The sequence below is a fragment of the Homalodisca vitripennis genome, chromosome 5 (genome assembly GCF_021130785.1).
Source record: "Homalodisca vitripennis isolate AUS2020 chromosome 5, UT_GWSS_2.1, whole genome shotgun sequence".
Classification (NCBI taxonomy): Eukaryota; Metazoa; Arthropoda; class Insecta; order Hemiptera; family Cicadellidae; genus Homalodisca; species Homalodisca vitripennis.
This window is the reverse complement of record NC_060211.1, coordinates 87078528-87097769: the sequence shown is the minus strand read 5'-3', so window position 1 is coordinate 87097769 and position 19242 is coordinate 87078528. Positions and strand designations below refer to the sequence as shown.

General features: G+C 34.3%; 1 protein-coding gene across 2 annotated transcripts in view; it reads right to left on the bottom strand.

The window, feature by feature from the left end:
- The window catches only part of LOC124362471, a 31565-nt gene extending 20295 nt beyond the window's left edge, over positions 1-11270 (bottom strand). For both annotated transcript variants that reach the window (XM_046817002.1, XM_046817003.1), the window contains exons 1-2: positions 11132-11270; positions 504-648 (exon numbers count right to left, since the gene is read on the bottom strand). In XM_046817002.1, coding sequence (XP_046672958.1) covers positions 504-648; positions 11132-11241 — 255 coding nt within the window. In that variant the 5' untranslated portion in view covers positions 11242-11270. The remainder of the gene's footprint in view (positions 1-503; positions 649-11131) is intronic.
- Between the last annotated feature and the right edge of the window lie 7972 nt (positions 11271-19242).

Below are 19242 nucleotides of genomic sequence, written 5' to 3'. Positions count from 1 at the left end.
TTAATTATATCTGAAAAACAGAAAATAAAAAGACTAACTATATATATGTACTGGATACAGTAGCACTAGTACGTAGATAAGAGGAATTGTGGTCAATGCTTACATTACATGTGACATTTGTAAACATTAAGAATGTTTGGATTTATCTGCACTGGTCTAGAAACTGGTTCTTAAAAATGTATTAATTAAATTCCATTTCAATTTGTGGATGATTATAACTTTTTTCTCTCCCTTTCCCTTTTAAGCCTAAAGCCGGCTTTAAATCACACTGAATTTCATGTCATATCATGATTTTTTTACCTCTCTGAGATTTGAACTTTTGGACTAGAACTTTAAAACTAGCAAAACCAGCATGTTGTATAAGCTACTTACTTATTATTGCTCATCTGGTTTTATTAATTCCTTAAAATAGAGAAAGGAGTTAGTTTTACTATATGGTTAAAATAAGAAATGTAGGTTACTGGCCTTACTGCTACTAATATGACTAAATTTGCACAACTTACCTTTGGATGATCTGGGAATAATTTATTTAGTACCCATTTAATACCACAGAATAAAGCCACACCGATACATATTTTGTATATTACGGGCATCTCTCCCTCACTTCTTGCAGTAGAATTATACACTGGTTTACTGACACTACAAAGTCTGAAAATGAAATATATACAGTTGATATACTAAAAGCTCCCAATTAAAAAACAATTACAAATAAAATCATGCTTGTTATACCATTGAACAAATACAAAGTAGGCTCCATTACGCTAGTTCAAATAATTAATAGCAAACAATTGGTGAAACTACATTCAAAATATCATTATTCATGATTATGGAAATATGTGTTCTTCATAATTAGGGCCACAGATACAAAGATTTATTATAAAGGGTGAAGTAAATAAAAATAAGTATATTCTATATACTAACCTATTTTTAAGAGTATTCTAGCAATTGAGTGAATAAAAGTAAGAATATCCTACTTCATGCATGTTTGTGACAGAAAAGTATATGGTGAGCGTCAGCAAGTTCACAAAAAAAATGTAAACAGCTATTATAATTTACAAATGAAAATGTGAACTTTTGGTAACAATATTTGTACCTGAAGCTGAGGAAAGAGGAGCAGTGCTTCCTGCTCGTTCTCAGATGGAGCTGTTTTAAATCTTTTTTTAATTCTAGAGTTCATGTTTATATTTTTCTCACTTAATTTAATTTTTTTCCCATATCAATTTTATTTCTCTCCATTTGCTGAAGTAGGACTAACTGTTGCAGTTGTGAGGTGGTTATTACTTTTGATGTTTCATTTTCAAGTTTCCTTAAATTCATTCACAATTTCTAAATTTTCTTCGTTACCAGAAAAGGGAGTTTTTTTTTAATTTTAAACAAGCCTATATCTTCATTTGAAGTTTCTTTATCAACATCCTCATTATTCTATATGGGTGGTCTTTCAGCTATGCTATAGCAGTAGAGTTTATCTCCTACACTGGCTTTCAAGGTACTTGAAGAGAGAGCAAAGCACCTGTAGTTCATGTTACCTGGGACATGAAACCTTCCTAACCTGGTCATGCTCGAGTGGTCCTCTTGCTCACTAGAGAGGGGTCTCTCCGTATAATCTGAGATGAGATATACTCCTTAGAGTTAAAATGGACTAATTCCTTAAAAAACTATGCGCTGTCACTACTTAGCAACTAAGGCATAGTGGGTACCACCCACTGTTCTATGCGCTTTGGCCTCCTTGGGAAACCTAGTGACGGCAGAATAGTATATACTCCACCTAGTGAAGCTGTTCCGATGTTGTTTCATCTCTTCAGACACAGACAGACATCAGATTTCACCTGTCACTGGGTTATAGCGTATTGGAAAATGGGAGCTTTACTCTCTCCCTTAGAGTACCATCCAGAGTAGAACTCTACTACTAAAACTTTCCCAGCTAAGATCATCTGATAGACTTACAAGTAGACTATCTTTAATGGACACATCAACTGAAACGCTTCTTGACATGTAAAAAAAAACTGAATTCTCCTCTTCCTGAAGTATTTCTAAAGTTTTTTTTTCCTAACACTTAAACTCGATGGGTTTATTTTATTGCCTGTTGCACTGATATCTGTCTTCTTCTTTACAGCCGTTATCAAGTTGTTAAAAATGTTAAACACTGTGCAGGTATCAGTTGGTATGTGCTGTTCTACGGTTAAGTTCCATGCTTCCTTTTTCAGAGCCATAATTTTTGGGCATTTTTTACTTTCTACCACTATTTGGTTTTCTGATATTAATTTAATAAACAGGTCTCCGTCAACACCCCCTTTATATCTGCACACCTATCCTCATCTTTATTGGAAGACATTTCTTACAAATGTAAAACTTATTTACTTATGTCTTAAAAAAACACAGATAGTCTGATGAATGTCACACGCTTCACAGGTCATAGGCAGGAGCAGTGACCCAACAGCCGCTGACAGTGCACTGACTACACACAACAACTCTGCCTAGAACATGGCTTGCCTTTCCTAATAGTTATATAGTTCATAAACTACAAGTTTTGCAATATTTTCTTTTAAAATACACTGACGACTTTGAGTAAATCTCCTCTTAACTTGATCATATAAAAAACTACCACTGACTCTGAAATTGATAACAATAAAAACAAATCTAAATTTCCCTGTGCTATTTGTGGCATTGGAGTAAAGTACTTTGCTATCTGCTGCACAGCTAGCTACCTGCTAGGCCTGGTAAAATGAAGCATACGTAAAAGAATAACTGATAAACAACTAAACAATATGACCTCAGAAGAAATTAGATCTTGGACCTGTAACAGATGTAGAATGGCCCTAATGGATGAACCTCTAAAAACTAATGATTATAACCTGAACCCTCTGCTCTCTCTCTAAGCCTAACATTTCAGACCTAAGTGATTCCTTTTTAAATCTTGAGAATAAAAAGAAAAATCAAGAACATGACCCAGGCTAAGAAACCTCCCTTATACTAGCAGTAGAAGTATAAAGTGCAATGCTGGCTGAAAATAATTATTTGATGCTTGATTTACACACTAAGACTACGAGTAAAACTCGAAAATGGCTAAAATTTCTTCAAATTGAACATTTCCATGAAAACTATTTTTTTAAGATTAAATTTAGTAATTTAGTAACTAAACTTGAACAGACAAATGAAGCACAAATGAATATGAGGCTTGGCTTGTTAGAGAACACTATTAGGACTTCTGAGAAGTTACTTGACTACCCCTGGACAGTTAAAAATGACGAGAAAACCTTTGGAGACAGACAAACCAGTAGTAAAAACCCCAAGAACAATTGACCAAGGCCCAGACAATTCAAAATATCAACTCAACTCCGGGAGACAGTCAAACCAGCAGAAAAAACTGATTGACAAACCACTGACCAAGAGCCAGGCGATCCGAAACTAAAACTCAACTCTTAGAGACAGTCAAAACAGAAGAAAAAATAGAACCAAAACCTCTAGACCAAAGTCAATACAAAAACTCCAACTCAGACCCATCAACAATTTACACACGTCAAACAAACTAAGCCAAGTCCAAAAAAAATGTATTCAGTGTCTCTTCAAGTCTCTAAGCATGCACAAATACAGCTACAATCCCCCAAATACCACATTCTCCAAAGAAACCATTGCCACCAACTGTAATTTCTTTTATATCCATGACTAAAAGGCCACCCCTAAATTCAAAATTCTAACCCAAATACGAGACATACAATGAATATGATGAATACAATTCATACTATAAAAATATTGACTTCTTTAAGAAGCACATGGAAAAACATTATGGATCTGTAACAACCACTGATCATTATTTCTGATGCTGTATCATCTATTCAACATCCTGCACAACTGGACACCATCTCTCCTGCCTCTACACCTAACCAAATCCAGGTCCAGGAGGGTTTCAAACAGTCTTCCCATGTTTTGACAGCACCAACTCCGGAACAAGACTAAGAACAATTATCTGACTGTTTTAGGCCACAGCTGCATTATAAATAACAAGTTAAGATAAAATGAAAGAATAAGCCTACAAATCAACTTATCTTCTTCCATCAAAACATGGACAGGTTGACAAACAAAATTGAAAGACTGGAACACCTTTTACATACCAACTAACCCGGACTTCGTAATCCTTACAGAACATGCACTAAAAAGTAATGTAATAAACCATGTTAAATTAGCTGACTACACAGTGATCAGTGCATATGTGAGACATATCAAAAGAGAAGTTGTTATATTATAGGCACAACAGAATAATCAATAAAACCGACAGTTTGGAGATAGAGGGATACAGCATGGAAATGGTATGTGAAGTAACAGTAGTAAAAATAAATATAAACAAGAAGAAGAACCTGTGTCTATTTGGGAGTGTACCGACCACCCCGTGCTGACTTCGATACAACACTATAAGTTCTGTCAGATGTTTTAGACAGCCTCCCCTGAAGCCTCAGCTCTAGACAGCCTCCCCTGAAGCCTCAGCTCTAGACAGCCTCCTAGACTCAAAGAACTGACACACTTATCATGGGGGATATTAACATTGACAATTTTAACGGGGCTTCTAAAGAATCCATTGCACTAAATGCGCTGTTGGCAGTGTATAAAATAAGAAAACTAGATCTCCCAGCCACAAGAATCAATTGATGTAGTGTGTTCAAACCTTCCCAAAGACAAGATAAAATTGGTGATCTCTCACACAAGTCTATCACACTACACAGGAAAATACTGCACACTGGCCTTCCCGAAAACGAAAGCAGAACAACATACCCATCTAAACATAATTTTAATTAATTAATAATTTTAATTTTAATTAACACCTGTTACACACTACAAATCCAGATCTAGTAGTACTCACGGAACATGGACTTAAAAAAGGTATAATAGAGCACGCTAGACTGCCCAACTACACCCTAATCAGCACATATGGCAGAGAAGATCATACTAAAGGAGGAGTTGCCATATATAAGCACAACCAAACTATGTACAAAACTGTAAACTTGGGAGTAGAAGAACACAGCATTGAGATGACATGTGAAGTAACAGCTATTAAATTAAGAGTTGCAAATAAAAAGTGCATATGCCTGATGGGGGTGTACTGACCACCAGGTTCAAATCTTGACTCTTTACTTCAAGTATTGTCTGAAACTTTTGACAAATTACTTACTTGTCCTCTTTTGATAAACTCTTTATGGGAGACATAAACATTGACAATCTAGACAAGACTTCAAGAGAAAGGACAGCACTAAATGAATTACTAAAGCAATATAACATCCACAGATTAGACCTTCCACCCAACAGAATAACATCAACATCTGTATCCTCAATAGACATGGTATGCACAAACCTAGACCAAGATAGAAAAACAGTTGAAGTAATTAATACAGGATTATCAGATCATACAGAACAATTTTGCACACTGGGTATGCCAAAACAGACAGGGAGAAATACATACACAGTGAAAAGACATATTACCCATAACAATCTTCTGAGCTTAAAACATCTAACTGTCTAAGGAAAATTGGGACCCTGTCATCAACTCAACAGGAGTGGATGAGGCCTACTCTCACTTTGACACTTCATTCCAATTTGCACTTGACTGGACATGCCCTAAGATAAAAACACAAGAGAAACAAAAAAAAAGGGCAAAATAATCAGCTACAGCAGGGAAACTACAACTCTTAAAGAAGAATTTTTAAAAGCACAAGACAAATACCTTCTAACTGGGAGTGAAATTGACAAACAAACTGCATCAGCACTGAAGAAAACATATGACCAAAAACTTAAGCAGTCAAGACAAGAAGCCAACGCAAGATATGTACACCAAGCAGACAATAAATCAAAAGCTATATGGAACACCATAAACAATGAAAGACAAAGGAAAACTGAGCCTGAAACCATTAAATTACACCATGACACAGGATTGCTTACAGATACTGAAAAAATAGCTAATTGTTTCAATACACACTTCTCAGACATAGCAGAAGAAACACTTAAAGCAAATAACATAAACTGTAACCCAGTATCTACCACTTCATTAGTCCAATTAGCCCCAAGAGATAACCTAACAACCATTACACCAGGCAAGCCGAAGATTATTCACTACCAGTCCACAGAACAGTCTTATTTGAAAAAAAACCATCATATGCCGGACTGAAACTGTTCAACAAACTACCACAACATATTAAAGAATATCTGAAGGACCACAATCCAAGAGCCATGAAGAAGACTCTTCAGAGTTGGCTACAACACAAGGCTTTCTACACGCTGGACGAGTTCTTTTCATGGAATGATGAACCTGACTGACTAAAGAATTTTGTTAATGACACTGTAACATATCTTAATGATATTGTTAATAAAGAATATTGTCTATTTTCTAATCACAACCTGCTGAATTTAAAAAACTAACATGGTAATCTGGGAGAAAGTTTTTGGAGCAAACGATGTGGAAGAGGCCTTCTCACATTTCAACCAAACACTCCAGTTTTTACTTGACATTGCATGGTCAAAAAGATCTCAGGCTACACAAAAAAGTGGTAAACGCCTGATATATGACAAAAAATTATGACACTTAAAAGGGATTTTTAAAAGCACAAAACAAATTTCTCCTAACTGACCATCCTGATGACAAGAAGACAGCCTTGGATAACAAAATTCTTATGACCAAAAATCCTATTTACTTTATAAACATTTTCCTTTTTTAGCACTGATGGCAAAGAATGAAAAATATTCCTCTAAATAGTATAACTAACAGTAAAATATTAAAATTTTAGTGGGTCCAACATGAATATGACTGACTAAGCGTACTCCAAATTTACCTGGTGATAAGGACCATTAATGGCATTTACACAGCCAATAGATAAAAGTATTCTTTATCTATACAAACGCATTGTGAGTAAATATATCTCAATATGACAATAATATTGTCTTAGATCATATCTTTTCTTTTTTTACTTGTTTATATTTCTATTCCTAGATTTAGATTTATATCAGCTAATAAATTTAACAGAAATTGTTATCAAAAAATAGCTTGTTTTACAATAAACAATCCTGACTTTACCTTTCCTGTTCTTCTACAAGAATGTAGTCAAGTTTGAAAGGTGTAAGATTACTGAATGTGTAAAATTAGCAATTTACTACTAATTGAAATTTCTTTGAAATAGGCTACAATTATGAACAATTATAAAGAAAAGATCTATAATGATTAAAGTGCTTTTAACAGTGTCGTTCCAGTTTACACAAATTATTTTTATAACAACAGTGTTTACTCCAAGTGTGATCCCAAAATTGATATATCAGATTTTATTAAAGAAAATTGAACTGTTTTTATTTCAAAACAGAATTACTATTCACTCATTACAACACGAGACATGTACCATTTTTAAGATAACTGGATACATTTATAGTAACTAGATACATCCACCGCAATCAATCTTTAAAACTATGATACAAGGTATATTCAAAAAGTAATGGGAATGTTTTAAGTTTCCTGGGTTTGATTGTCAACTTTTTTTAAATTATGTTGAGTTTTATTAAAATTTCCAGTTGTATTCATTGCATTGTTTACTTTTTCAGTGGCAACTATTAAGGTTGGGCATGTTTTCAAAATCAATGATTTTCGTTTATTAAAAAAATAAATCAAAGAATTTAAATTATGTTTTGTGTGAAAAGTAAAATAAAGTGTATAAAGTAAACATGTAGTGTGTAAAGTAAACAAACAAACATGGAGGACTGCCAACACCACCTGTAAATCTGACCTCTTCTTCTAAAGTGTAGTTTTAGTGGTAAACTTCCATAACTGTAAGTCCATTTTAATACATTAAAAAGGGCATAAGCAGAAATAAATTAAAGCACTAGAATTAAAATCAAACATAACTGACCCAGATAACAAATGGCAGGTTTTAATTACTATTAAACAACACCACATTGTATGACACTACACTCAAGGAGATATAACTTATCAAACTAGAAAAAATTCCTAAATCACTAAAGGATAACTACTATAAACAATATTTTATTATTATATTATTGACAATCCTACACTGCAGTGGTTTCCAGCATACAAATGTATGATATTACTGCTAAATTAAAAACCAACAAATATCAAAATTCACATCAGTTAGCACCAGCATACAACTGCTTGAATACAATTATGTGTCTGGGACACTGACCTGGCTAGACATTGTGTCAGCACTGTCTCACAAAAACAGACAGTGGCATAGCCTGTGTTGTATTGTACACCTGAATGACAAAGTTTTTGATTGCCAATCAATCAAACACATTTTTACAACATAAGACAATAAGGGTATGCTTTTCCAATCTTCTTGACTAAAACCAATTTGAAAATTGTGCTTCTTCTCCACTTTCTAAGACAACAGAAATCAAACAGACCTGGCTATAAAAAACTGTTCAATCCATTCATATTATTTAAACAATAGAAATCAGATAAACCTGGCTAAAAAAACTATACAATCCATTTTTATCATTTTAACAATAGGAATCAGTTAAACCTGGTTTAAAAAAACTGTACAATCCAATAAGAAACAAACAAACCTATCTTTAAAACTATAACCTCTATTTTAATAGTGTTCCTATTATCAACATTTTATTTAAAACTCTATTCTAAACTCTGAAAAATCTTATCATCATGTATGAATACTGGCAACTTAGTTTTTGAAAAACTAAAAGGATACTCTCCCTGGCCGCAGAGATATATAAAAACGAGGAAATATCTGTAATGTACACTGTCAAATTTTTCTGTGACTATAAAACTGCCAACATAAAGGAAGCAGATATATATATAAACATATATCTGCTTTGTAGATATTTCTTACAAGTCATGAGATTTGTTTAAGTAGCTTAACAATGTGGGTTTGGCTCCTGGTAACATATGGAAAGAATTCTTTCCTTCATTTCACACAAAAGCGGTTACTTATTGATATCAAGGGGTAGGGTACGATAAGCGGACCCGGTTTTTTATATCGAAATTGGCAAACGATATTACTTAATCATAACCATCAATATAATCAATCGATACTGATTAATTATTTTGAACTATTAACTTAAATAATCTATATCAACCGCTGTAAACACTTTAAAATAATACACGTAGGGTAATATTTCAATTTTACATAAGTAATTTTGATTATTAGGACAAATGGCAGTCAATTTTAGAAAACTACATGATATTGCTTTGAAAGATGATAAAAGACATGTTTTTTGTGGCTTCAACATGTTGGACTTGTATGAAAAACCCATTATGTGAAATTTGTGGGAAAGAAACAACTGTAACTGTGAGAGGAGCAAATATGGTCGTCTTAGTTTTCCTAATTTTAGTTATAATAATTTGCTTGATCACTTTATATAATAAGTTCATATTTTAATTCAAAATACTTGATTGTTATTGAGGACTATATTTTTATATCGATTGATAGTCTAAGATTTGAGATGCAAATATTAGGTATCGATGACTACATTCTTCGATATAAAAAAATCGGGTCCGTTTATCGTACCCTACCCATATCAAGCTGAGCAAGTTATAAATATTGTAAGGTTTCCTTGATGAATGAATGAATGTTTATTCCATCAACTGTACATGAAATACACTTAAAAATGACAATAGTAAAGCACTAAACAGAATTGTTTTGAAAACAATAGTTAACTAGTTATCTAGATAAGATATTACTTAAATAATTAATAAGGAATAAAGCCTGCATGAGCATTCAGCCTGTGCACAGGCTTCAGTTGATCATCCACCACAATAACTTAACATGAAGAACTTGATGTCATTAATAGCATTTAATAAATAGAATGTGCTAGAATTTTGAACATAAAATTTATAATTTAAAATAAGAGAAAGAAAACACGATTTAATATGAAAACTGGCTTGTTACGTTTAGTAAAAAAATAATTCAGTGTTAGTTTATCTATAACAATGCAACTGCATCACATCATTGTGTTGGCCCAGGGGAGATCAAGTCAGCATGGTTCTATGTAATAATACTGTAGTAGTGTAGTGTGTACTAATGTAGCGTCTAGTATGAATGGTAGTGTAGTGTAGTGTAGTAGCAGTAGTAGTATGGTTTAGTAGTAGTATAGTGGTCTAGTGGTCGGGTGTGATATTATAAAGTGCCTGAGGATAGGTGGTGCAGGTCAGGCCACTCGGTAATCTGCAGATATAATGGACTCTGCTTGTGTGATACCTAATTGGAGTAGCCATTGTTTCACTCTATTTTTGAAAAACAGGCAAGGAGGGTGATTCAAAGAGAGTGTAGGTATTATGATGAACATGAATATTTCTATATAGAATGTTAGATATATAAAAGGGGTTTGTTGTAGAATACTCTTTTAGTATCATGATGGTGGGTATTTTCTGAAAAGATTGTGATTAAATTGAGGTAAATGTACGTCAGGAGAGTCTTTAAATAAAGTTGGCGAATAGTAAGAATAGCAGATTCTCTAAATAGAATGTCAGTAGAATAACGTTGACTTTTGTTAAACCCTATTTTTAGTATGTGTTTTTGAGAAACAAAGAGGGGATATAAAATAGATGGTCTTACCCCTCCCCAAGCAATGATTCCGAAAGAAAGAAGTGATTGAATGTAAGCATAGTATATATTAGTGATATATTAGTCTAGGCCAGAGTTGGTTTTGTTGTTTTGTAATGCTATTGTAGAATTTGTTTATTTAAAATTGTTAATGTAATTCTTGTTACAGTAATTTATTATAACTCTTATTGTGTACGATTTTTATATACATCAAAGTTGGATAATATGTCGAACTGTTCAATAATAGCAATCAAATAATGAATATAGATGAGGCCTCTGCTTATTAAAGTCTCCCAAGTTGTTTAAACTATTTATATTAATTTGAAACATGTAACTTGAATTTAGTATTTTAGATATGTTGATATCGATTGATAGTTATGTTATTCGATATATAAAGTATTGATGATTGTAATAAGCAATATAAAAATCCGGGTTGCTTATCTTACTCTGTCCCTTTGGATGTAAATTACGAAAATTTATGTATCATAAGCCTATTATAGGGTTAAAGTTTCATTTATGTATCTTATAAGAGACGAAGTCTATAAGAAATCCAAAAGGCATGCAGTCAGAAAGGTTCCACTTGATCTTACCTTATAATTTTGTATCTACTAGAAGTTCTCACAAAGTTCCATAGTAGTTTCTCGCCTACAACAACCGAAGTGTTCCTGAAGTTACACACAATAGGCCACTGTAACAACATTTAACTAAATGACGGGAGAGATAAGATAACAGGCTTAATCTACCACCGTGAAGTTAACGTCACTTTATCGTCCAGACCGTGAAGTTATCGTTCGTCTGTATTCTGTGCCTTAATGTTGTAGTTATCAATCTGAAGGCGCTCACAAAAATTCAAAAACTGAGATGAATTGTATAAAACTAATTATTAAAAAGCGATCTTTCACAAAAATCTACTCAGTTTTTCGAATTTATTATTTTCCACAATGGTTCCCCGTTGAATGTATAATAAATAAAAATCCCAAATATAATAACTAAACCGTAGAAAATGTATCATTGAATGGGCGTTCTCGACTAAAAGCCACTCCTGAGACTAAACTTATTTATTTGACATATTAGAGATTTACAATGAGGTACAGAAGGAAGATGGTCCTAGACTACTGTAGGGTTTTCAGCAAGCTAAACAAACTCAGAGTGTGAGGTCCAATTTTCTCCGGGGATCAAAGGGAGCCCGTGTGCCAGCAATTTTGAATAGAATTTCTGATTATATTGGGAAATCCCAATATTCACTTTGCTTAGTAAAATCAAGGACATCGCTACCTACCTTACAAAAGCAAGGAATGCAAAAAAGAGCTAGGCAATTTCCTCTCAAAGGCTTCCAGGACGTTAATTAAACTACAAGTTTAAAAAGATCTATACTGTGATTTTAAGAAAAGAGCGCAATTCAAATAATTAACACATACAACTTGTATATTAAAATTCAGCTTACATAGCATATATGTACAAATGTTCATTGCGGGCACTTGTTTGGTTTAGTCTCAGGAGTGGCTTTTAGTCGAGAACGCTCGTCTAACGGTGCATTTAATTTATAATATCGTCGGGTATAGACGATAGGACCTCTGACGGTCGACACCACCTTTTTGACGTTTGTATATTAACATTCAGGTTATTGAGCACCTGTGTACAAATTTTCATTGCGGGAATTTGTTTTGGTTTAGTTTTAAGAGCGAGTTTTTAATCGAGAACGCTCTTTTAACGATATATTTTCTAAGGTCTAGTTTTTATATTTAAGATTTTTATTTAGTATACATCAATCAGGAAACCTTTGTAGAAAAGGTTTTAGTACGAAAAACTGTAGATTTTGCGAAAGGTCGCTTTTTAATAATTAGTTTTTTACAATTTATTTCAGTATTTGAATTTGTAGCAGCGCCTTCAGGTTGAGTATTGCAACATTGTCGCACAGACTACAAAGAGACGATAACCTCACGGTCTGGACGATAAGTATGGTTAACTTCACGCTGGTATAATCTGTGTGTGTACATATTAGCTCTATTTCATTGTTTTGACACGGTTCTAATTGAAATTTTATGAAAATTGAATTATACAGTTTCTAGAAAGCACTAAATAATATAAGCTTCACAATAAACTGTCTTTCAAGATTCAGTGCGATATGTTAGTAATTTACAGAACTAGTAAGAATAACTCAAACAAGCAATAAGCAGAACACTAGATGCTAGAGATAGGCGATATATAACGTATTCGTGTCGGTAACATCGTTATCCAGTGGTAACCTATTACCAGGACATCGTGTTATTAGTAACACCCTGTTATTTCAGTAACATGTGGGATACATGATTTGGCGTTCTCATAACGTCTTTCTGGTATTATGTTACTCAGTAACATGGTTACTGAATAACTCAGCTGTTACTCAGTAACCGAGGCAACTTAGTTGTATTAAAGATCACGCAAGCTCAGCTAAACTATTTTACCTGTGCAAACGTCAAGTACGAGTAAAACGATATCACCTTTGTAATGTATTGAATTACAATAATAATTATAATAATAATTATTATACATATTATAAAATTGTTACTGGCAAGTTAAAGCCACAGCCAAAGACCAACTGTATGATCTATGATGCTGTGACGTCATATGGGGTGATTTAGTTTGAATAAATGCCATTGGCTGTTCTCATCACGCCACCAGATCACACCACCTACCACTTCCAGTGTCCTGCCCTTGTCTCTCTCTCAGGTTACCATCCAACCTTAACCGAGCACAGTCGATGATGTAAACTAATTCAGTCTTTTATTCCGATTCCCCGTAACCCGTACACAACAATTGGCGACGAGGTATTAATGCGATCCCGCGAGTGCAATGCAACCTGTTCGATTGTGCGTAAATAATTTCTCCGAAAATTATAGTGGGAGGAAGTGTGTCTGTAGTTTGGCGTCACGTGGACTCAAAATCGGTACATTTTGATGTTGGAAGACAAGGTCGTAAATTAGAACATTTCGTCTTTATTTAGTGAAACAGTAAAAATGGCGGGAATTATTGGCGAATTGGTGACTTCGACAACAGTGCAGAAACTTGGAATTCGTATGTTGAACGATTTGAATTATTCGTTGACTGTAACAGTATTAGTGACGACAAAAAGGTTAGTACGTTACTAACAGTCGTGGGTGTGAAAACGTACAGTTTGTTACGAGATTTTATGTACGCCGGAAAAACCTTCAGTGAAAAAGTTTGATGAATTAGTGAAGTTAATTCAGGACCATTTGTACCCGAAGCCATCATTCATAGCTGAAAGGTACAAGTTCAGCAAAAGGAATCAGCAGGAAGGAGAATCAGTCGCAGAGTACATCGCCAGCCTCAAGAAGTTGTCTGCATACTGCGAGTTTGGCGCAATCCCTCAACGACTATCTCAGAGACAGACTGGTGAGCGGCATCAGGAGTGAGTCGACCAAGCAGAGGCTGTTGGGAGAGACCACCCTAACCTTCGACCAGGCTGTGAAAATCGTCTGCTCAGTGGAAGCGGCGGAGAAGAATGCGGCGGCATTGACAGTGAACGGCGGCAGCCGGGTCCAACGGATGGCAGCGCATCACCACCCACATGTGAGAGTCGGCGGCAGCGGTGGCAGCGCGAGCTACAACGCAAGGCACGAAGTCAAGGTGCAGTGTACGTGCTGTGGGCAGTGTGTGGTCACTATAGGAAGCAGTGCAAATTGTTTGGTGTTGTGTGTCACAAATGTGGTAAAAGAAATCACATATCTAAGGTATGTCGATCTACTGAAATTAGTAAGTTACCAGACAATCAGCTTTCGAAAGTTAAGAAAGGTATATCTTATCAGTCTAATTTTCAAAACAAGAAAAACAAAGATTATAAGAAACATAATATTTTGTAAATGATAGTTTAGAACTGTCAGATTCAAATAATTCTAAGAATTATGTTCAGAGTGATGAAAATCTTGAGAGTTATGTCGAGGACATACAGAATTTATTTAAAGTAAATGAAACTCACGGTGAAAGAATTAGAGTTGACCCAATTAAGATTAAAGTCCTAGTGCAAGGTCGAGAAACCATATTTGAAGTTGATACTGGAGCTAGTGTCACAGTGTGTAGTGAGGATTTTTATGAAAATAATTTTAGTTCTTGTAAATTGTTAGAAAACGACCTAACTTTGAGTTCGTACACTAATGAACCTATTATAACCTGTGGGCAAAGTTAATGTTGATGTTTGCTATGAGAAAAAATACATAAATGCTTAGATTTGTATGTGATTAGAGGAGGTTCACATCCTTTTAATGGGTCGTGATTGGCTTAAAAGTACTGGGAGTTGACATTTCGTTTAAAAATAACTTGTGTGTTATAAACAGACCTATAGATAACAAGGCTAATTTCGAGACAATGACGTCCGAGCTAACTAATCAATTTCCAGAAGTGTTCACTGAGAAACTAGGTCAGTATACAGGCGAAACAGTAAAACTAAATCTGAAAGAAAATGCTAGACCTAGGTATTTTAAGCCAAGACCGATACCATTCTCATTGAAAAGTAAGGTAGAAAAAAGAACTACAACGCTTAGTTGACGAACAAGTGTTTAATTCCAGTAAGCAGCTCGGAATGGGGGAACGCCCATTGTACCAGTAATAAAAAAGAACGGTGAAATTAGGCTATGTGGAGACTTTAAAGTTACTCTAAATCTCAGTATCTAGAAGTAGACAAGTACCCTATACCTAGAATAGAAGATTTATTTTGCAAATTTACAGCATGGAGAACGTTTCTCTAAATAGATCTTAGTCCAAGCCTATATGCAATTAAAGTTAGATAGTGAGTCACAAAAATATTATGTACAATTAGCACGCATAAGGGTCTTTTCTCATATAGTAGAATGCCTTATGGAATCTCATCAGCCCCAGGAATATTTCAAAGAGTTATTGAACAATCTTTGCATAATTTAGAAGGCATATCAGTGTTCATGGATGATATTCTTATCACCGCACCTAATAACGAAACTCATGTAAGTAGGTTGCAAGAGGTTTGTAAAACGCCTGAGTAAAAAAGGATTTACCGTAAAGAAAGATAAATGTACGTTCTTTGTAGACAAAATCGAGTATCTTGGTTTTAGTATCGATAAAGATGGACTGCATACCTCTGAATCTAAAATTAAAGCTATAAATCAAGCACCTGTACCTAAATCTGTCACTCAAGTCAAAGCTTTTATTGGCTTGGTAAATTATTATATGGAAAGTTTATCAAAAATTTGTCAACAATCTTGAGTCCGTTGTACAACTTGTTAAAAAAGGACGTGCCATTTTGATTTTTGATGAAAAATGTCTCAAATCATTTAGCCATGTCAAGGATGTTTTGACTAAAGCACCAGTTTTGGCGCATTATGATTCAAAGTTGCCTGTAAAACTAGCAGTAGACGCAAGCTCGACAGGGCTGGGCTGCGTACTTAGTATCATAACCCCTGAAGGCGTTGAGAAACCTATTGCATACCACTCTCGTACTTTATCACCAGCAGAATGTCAATATTCACAAATAGATAAGGAAGCTTTAGCAGTAGTATATGGAGTAAGGAAATTTCATCAATATTTGTATGGCCGAAAATTCACATTGTGTACTGATCACAAACCCTTTAATTAGCATATTTGGACCGAAAAAGGGTTTACCTGTTTTCGCAGCAAGCCGATTACAAAGATACGCATTATTTTTAAGTGGATACAATTTTGATGTACAGTATGTAAGGTCAGAAAAGCATGGTAACGCAGACGCATTATCACGCTTACCATTAAGCACTAAACACGTTGTAAATAATAACAATGAACCAAGGTGGAAAGGTACCTATTTACACTGTATCGCTGAAAGTTCAGTACCTTTTAACTTTTGAAGATGTAAAAGCTGAAACCCAAAATGATCCTATTATAAAACAAATACATAACTATGTGATGTACGGATGGCCAAATTTTTTGTCAGGAGAGAATAGGGAATTGTTACCTTATTTCCAAAGGAAGGACGAGCTAACAGTTGAGCATGGCATTGTTATGTGGGGATATAGAATTGTTGTTCCTAACAAGTTGCGTAGCTACATATTAAATGAGTTACACGCGAGTCACTTGGGAATTGTAAAAATGAAGTCAGTAGCAAGATTCCTATATTTGGTGGCCAAATATAGATGAAAACATTGAAAGCCTAGCGAACAATTGCTCTTCCTGTCTTATGGAACGTTCTAGTCCTAGTAAAGAGTAATCTACATGTTTGGCACTATCCATCTATGCCATGGGAAAGAATTGCATATTGATTACTTGGGTCCTTTCAAAGATAAGACCTACTTGGTAGTAATTGATGCTTACACTAAGTGGTTGGAAGTATTTGAAGTAGGCTCTACTTCAGCTAAGCTAGCTATAGAAAAGTTAAGAGAACTATTTTCTAGATTTGGATTACCTGTCACTATCCATAGTGATAATGGACCACCATTTACTCAGTTGAATTTAAAAATTTCATGCAACTTAATGGTATAAGACATACATTTTCACCAGCTTATCATCCTCAGTCTAATGGTCAGGCTGAGAACTCAGTTAAGTATGCTAAACGTAAAATAAGATTGGCTTTTCAAGAAAATATTGATACTAAAGTAGCCTTGAATAGGATGTTATTTGATTACAGAAACTCCGTTCATAGCACTACTAACGAGACACCTGCCAAATTAATGTTTAATAGACCACTAAGATGCAGGCTAGATTTACTCAGACCTAATATAGCCAGAACTGTGCAATTAAAAACAGGACAAACAAAAAGAATATTTTGGCGGTAGAAAAACGAGAAATTCTATTTCCTAATCAATCTGTATTAGTGAGAGATTATCGCTCTAAAGAGACAAATGGATAGAGGGCATTGTAATAAAACAGTTAAATAATGTGATGTATTCTGTTATGACAAAAACTGGTCTAATTTGGAGTAGACATATTGATCAGCTGATAGGACTACACAGTAGTATTGTTGACAGTGACAGTCAAATTCCACCATCTCAGGACAGTACAGTTGCGGAGCGTGAGACAGGCGCTCAGTGTCCGCCAACTCCAAGCCCAGTCAGAATTAGTAACACTGACCTCACTAGATCAGCTGGTCTCTCCCCCTCCTCACCGCATCATACCTCTCCATGTCACATCACTACCCCTCATTCTAGACCACGTCTTTCTCTACCCACAGCTGTTCCTTCTCCTGTCACTAGAACAGCTGATCATACAAACAGATACCCAACTCGTATTAGGAAACCTGTAGAGAAATTAAACTTGTAAATAACTTACAGTACTTAAGGATGACATTTAATAATGATATGTGTTATTTATATTTATATGTGTTTATTATATATTTATTATTACACTTGTATTGTTTAATTTATCTATGACTTGTGTGAATTCAATTTATTTTGAAATTTGGAAGGGAGGAAATGTAATGTATTGAATTACAATAATAATTATAATAATAATTATTATACATATTATAAATTGTTACTGGCAAGTTAAAGCCACAGCCAAAGACCAACTGTATGATCTATGATGCTGTGACGTCATATGGGGTGATTAGTTTGAATAAATGCCATTGGCTGTTCTCATCACGCCACCAGATCACACCACCTACCACTTCCAGTGTCCTGCCCTTGTCTCTCTCTCAGTTACCCTCCAACCTTAACCGAGCACAGTCGATGATGTAAAACTAATTCAGTCTTTTATTCCGATTCCCCGTAACCCGTACACAACAACCTTTAACAGGAAATGATATTGGAATCTATATTAGAAAATAAAAGTCAATGAGAGATCTCTGAGCAAAAAATAAAGACATGGAAGCAGCTTTCCCCCTCATGCCTCTTGAAAATAGGAAGTTTTACAGCCCTATTCCAAAAAAGAACAATTAGATATGAACAACGTAAATATATAACAATATTTGTATTAAGAATGAATAAATATGTTATTTTAACATAAAGTTGTGTTTTACTTACTATCTTATAGTAATTACTGTTAACTACCGTGCTATTTTTTAGTTTGAAAAGTGTGAATGTGCAGTTAGAACTTTGAAGAATTTTGGAGCAATTGGAAAAGTTTAAGCTAGTACAAAGTAAAATAAACATGATTTCCCAATATAATTTATTTTAAGGACGAGGCCTTTCGAAACCAGGTTTTATCTTCAGGCGACTCCACAAATAAATATTTACACTATTCATATCGTGTAAATACAAAAATTAGGAAATATTTCAGCCTATTTCAAAAAATATATATCCTACAGATCAGTTTTTAGGAAAGAAAGTAATTTCAGTAAATTAGGAAGAAAGAGAAATTAAATTTTTGTATATGTTTTTTTAATAAATTGGGACAAAAGAAGAATGTAATTCTTGATATGTTTTTCTTTACTATCTATGAGTTCTTCTGTATTCTTGTTTACATGTAGTGTTTCCCAACCATTTAGGTCCATTTGTTTTGTTACTCCTAGATTGTTATGTGATATTGTTTGTTCTGATTCAATTTAGTGTTTGCTGGCTACAGCAGATTTTTCAACTATTCCATATTTTGTGTGTGATGAATTAATTTGTTTTTGGATTTTGTTTTATTTTTTTGGTTTGGACTGGTTTCTTGTTTGTCCAATATACGTTTTGTCATAGTAATCTAATTCGACTTCATAAATTCCTGATTTATTATCATTAGAAATGTTGTCTTTAGGGTTTCTTAAATTTAAAATTGTTCTTTACTT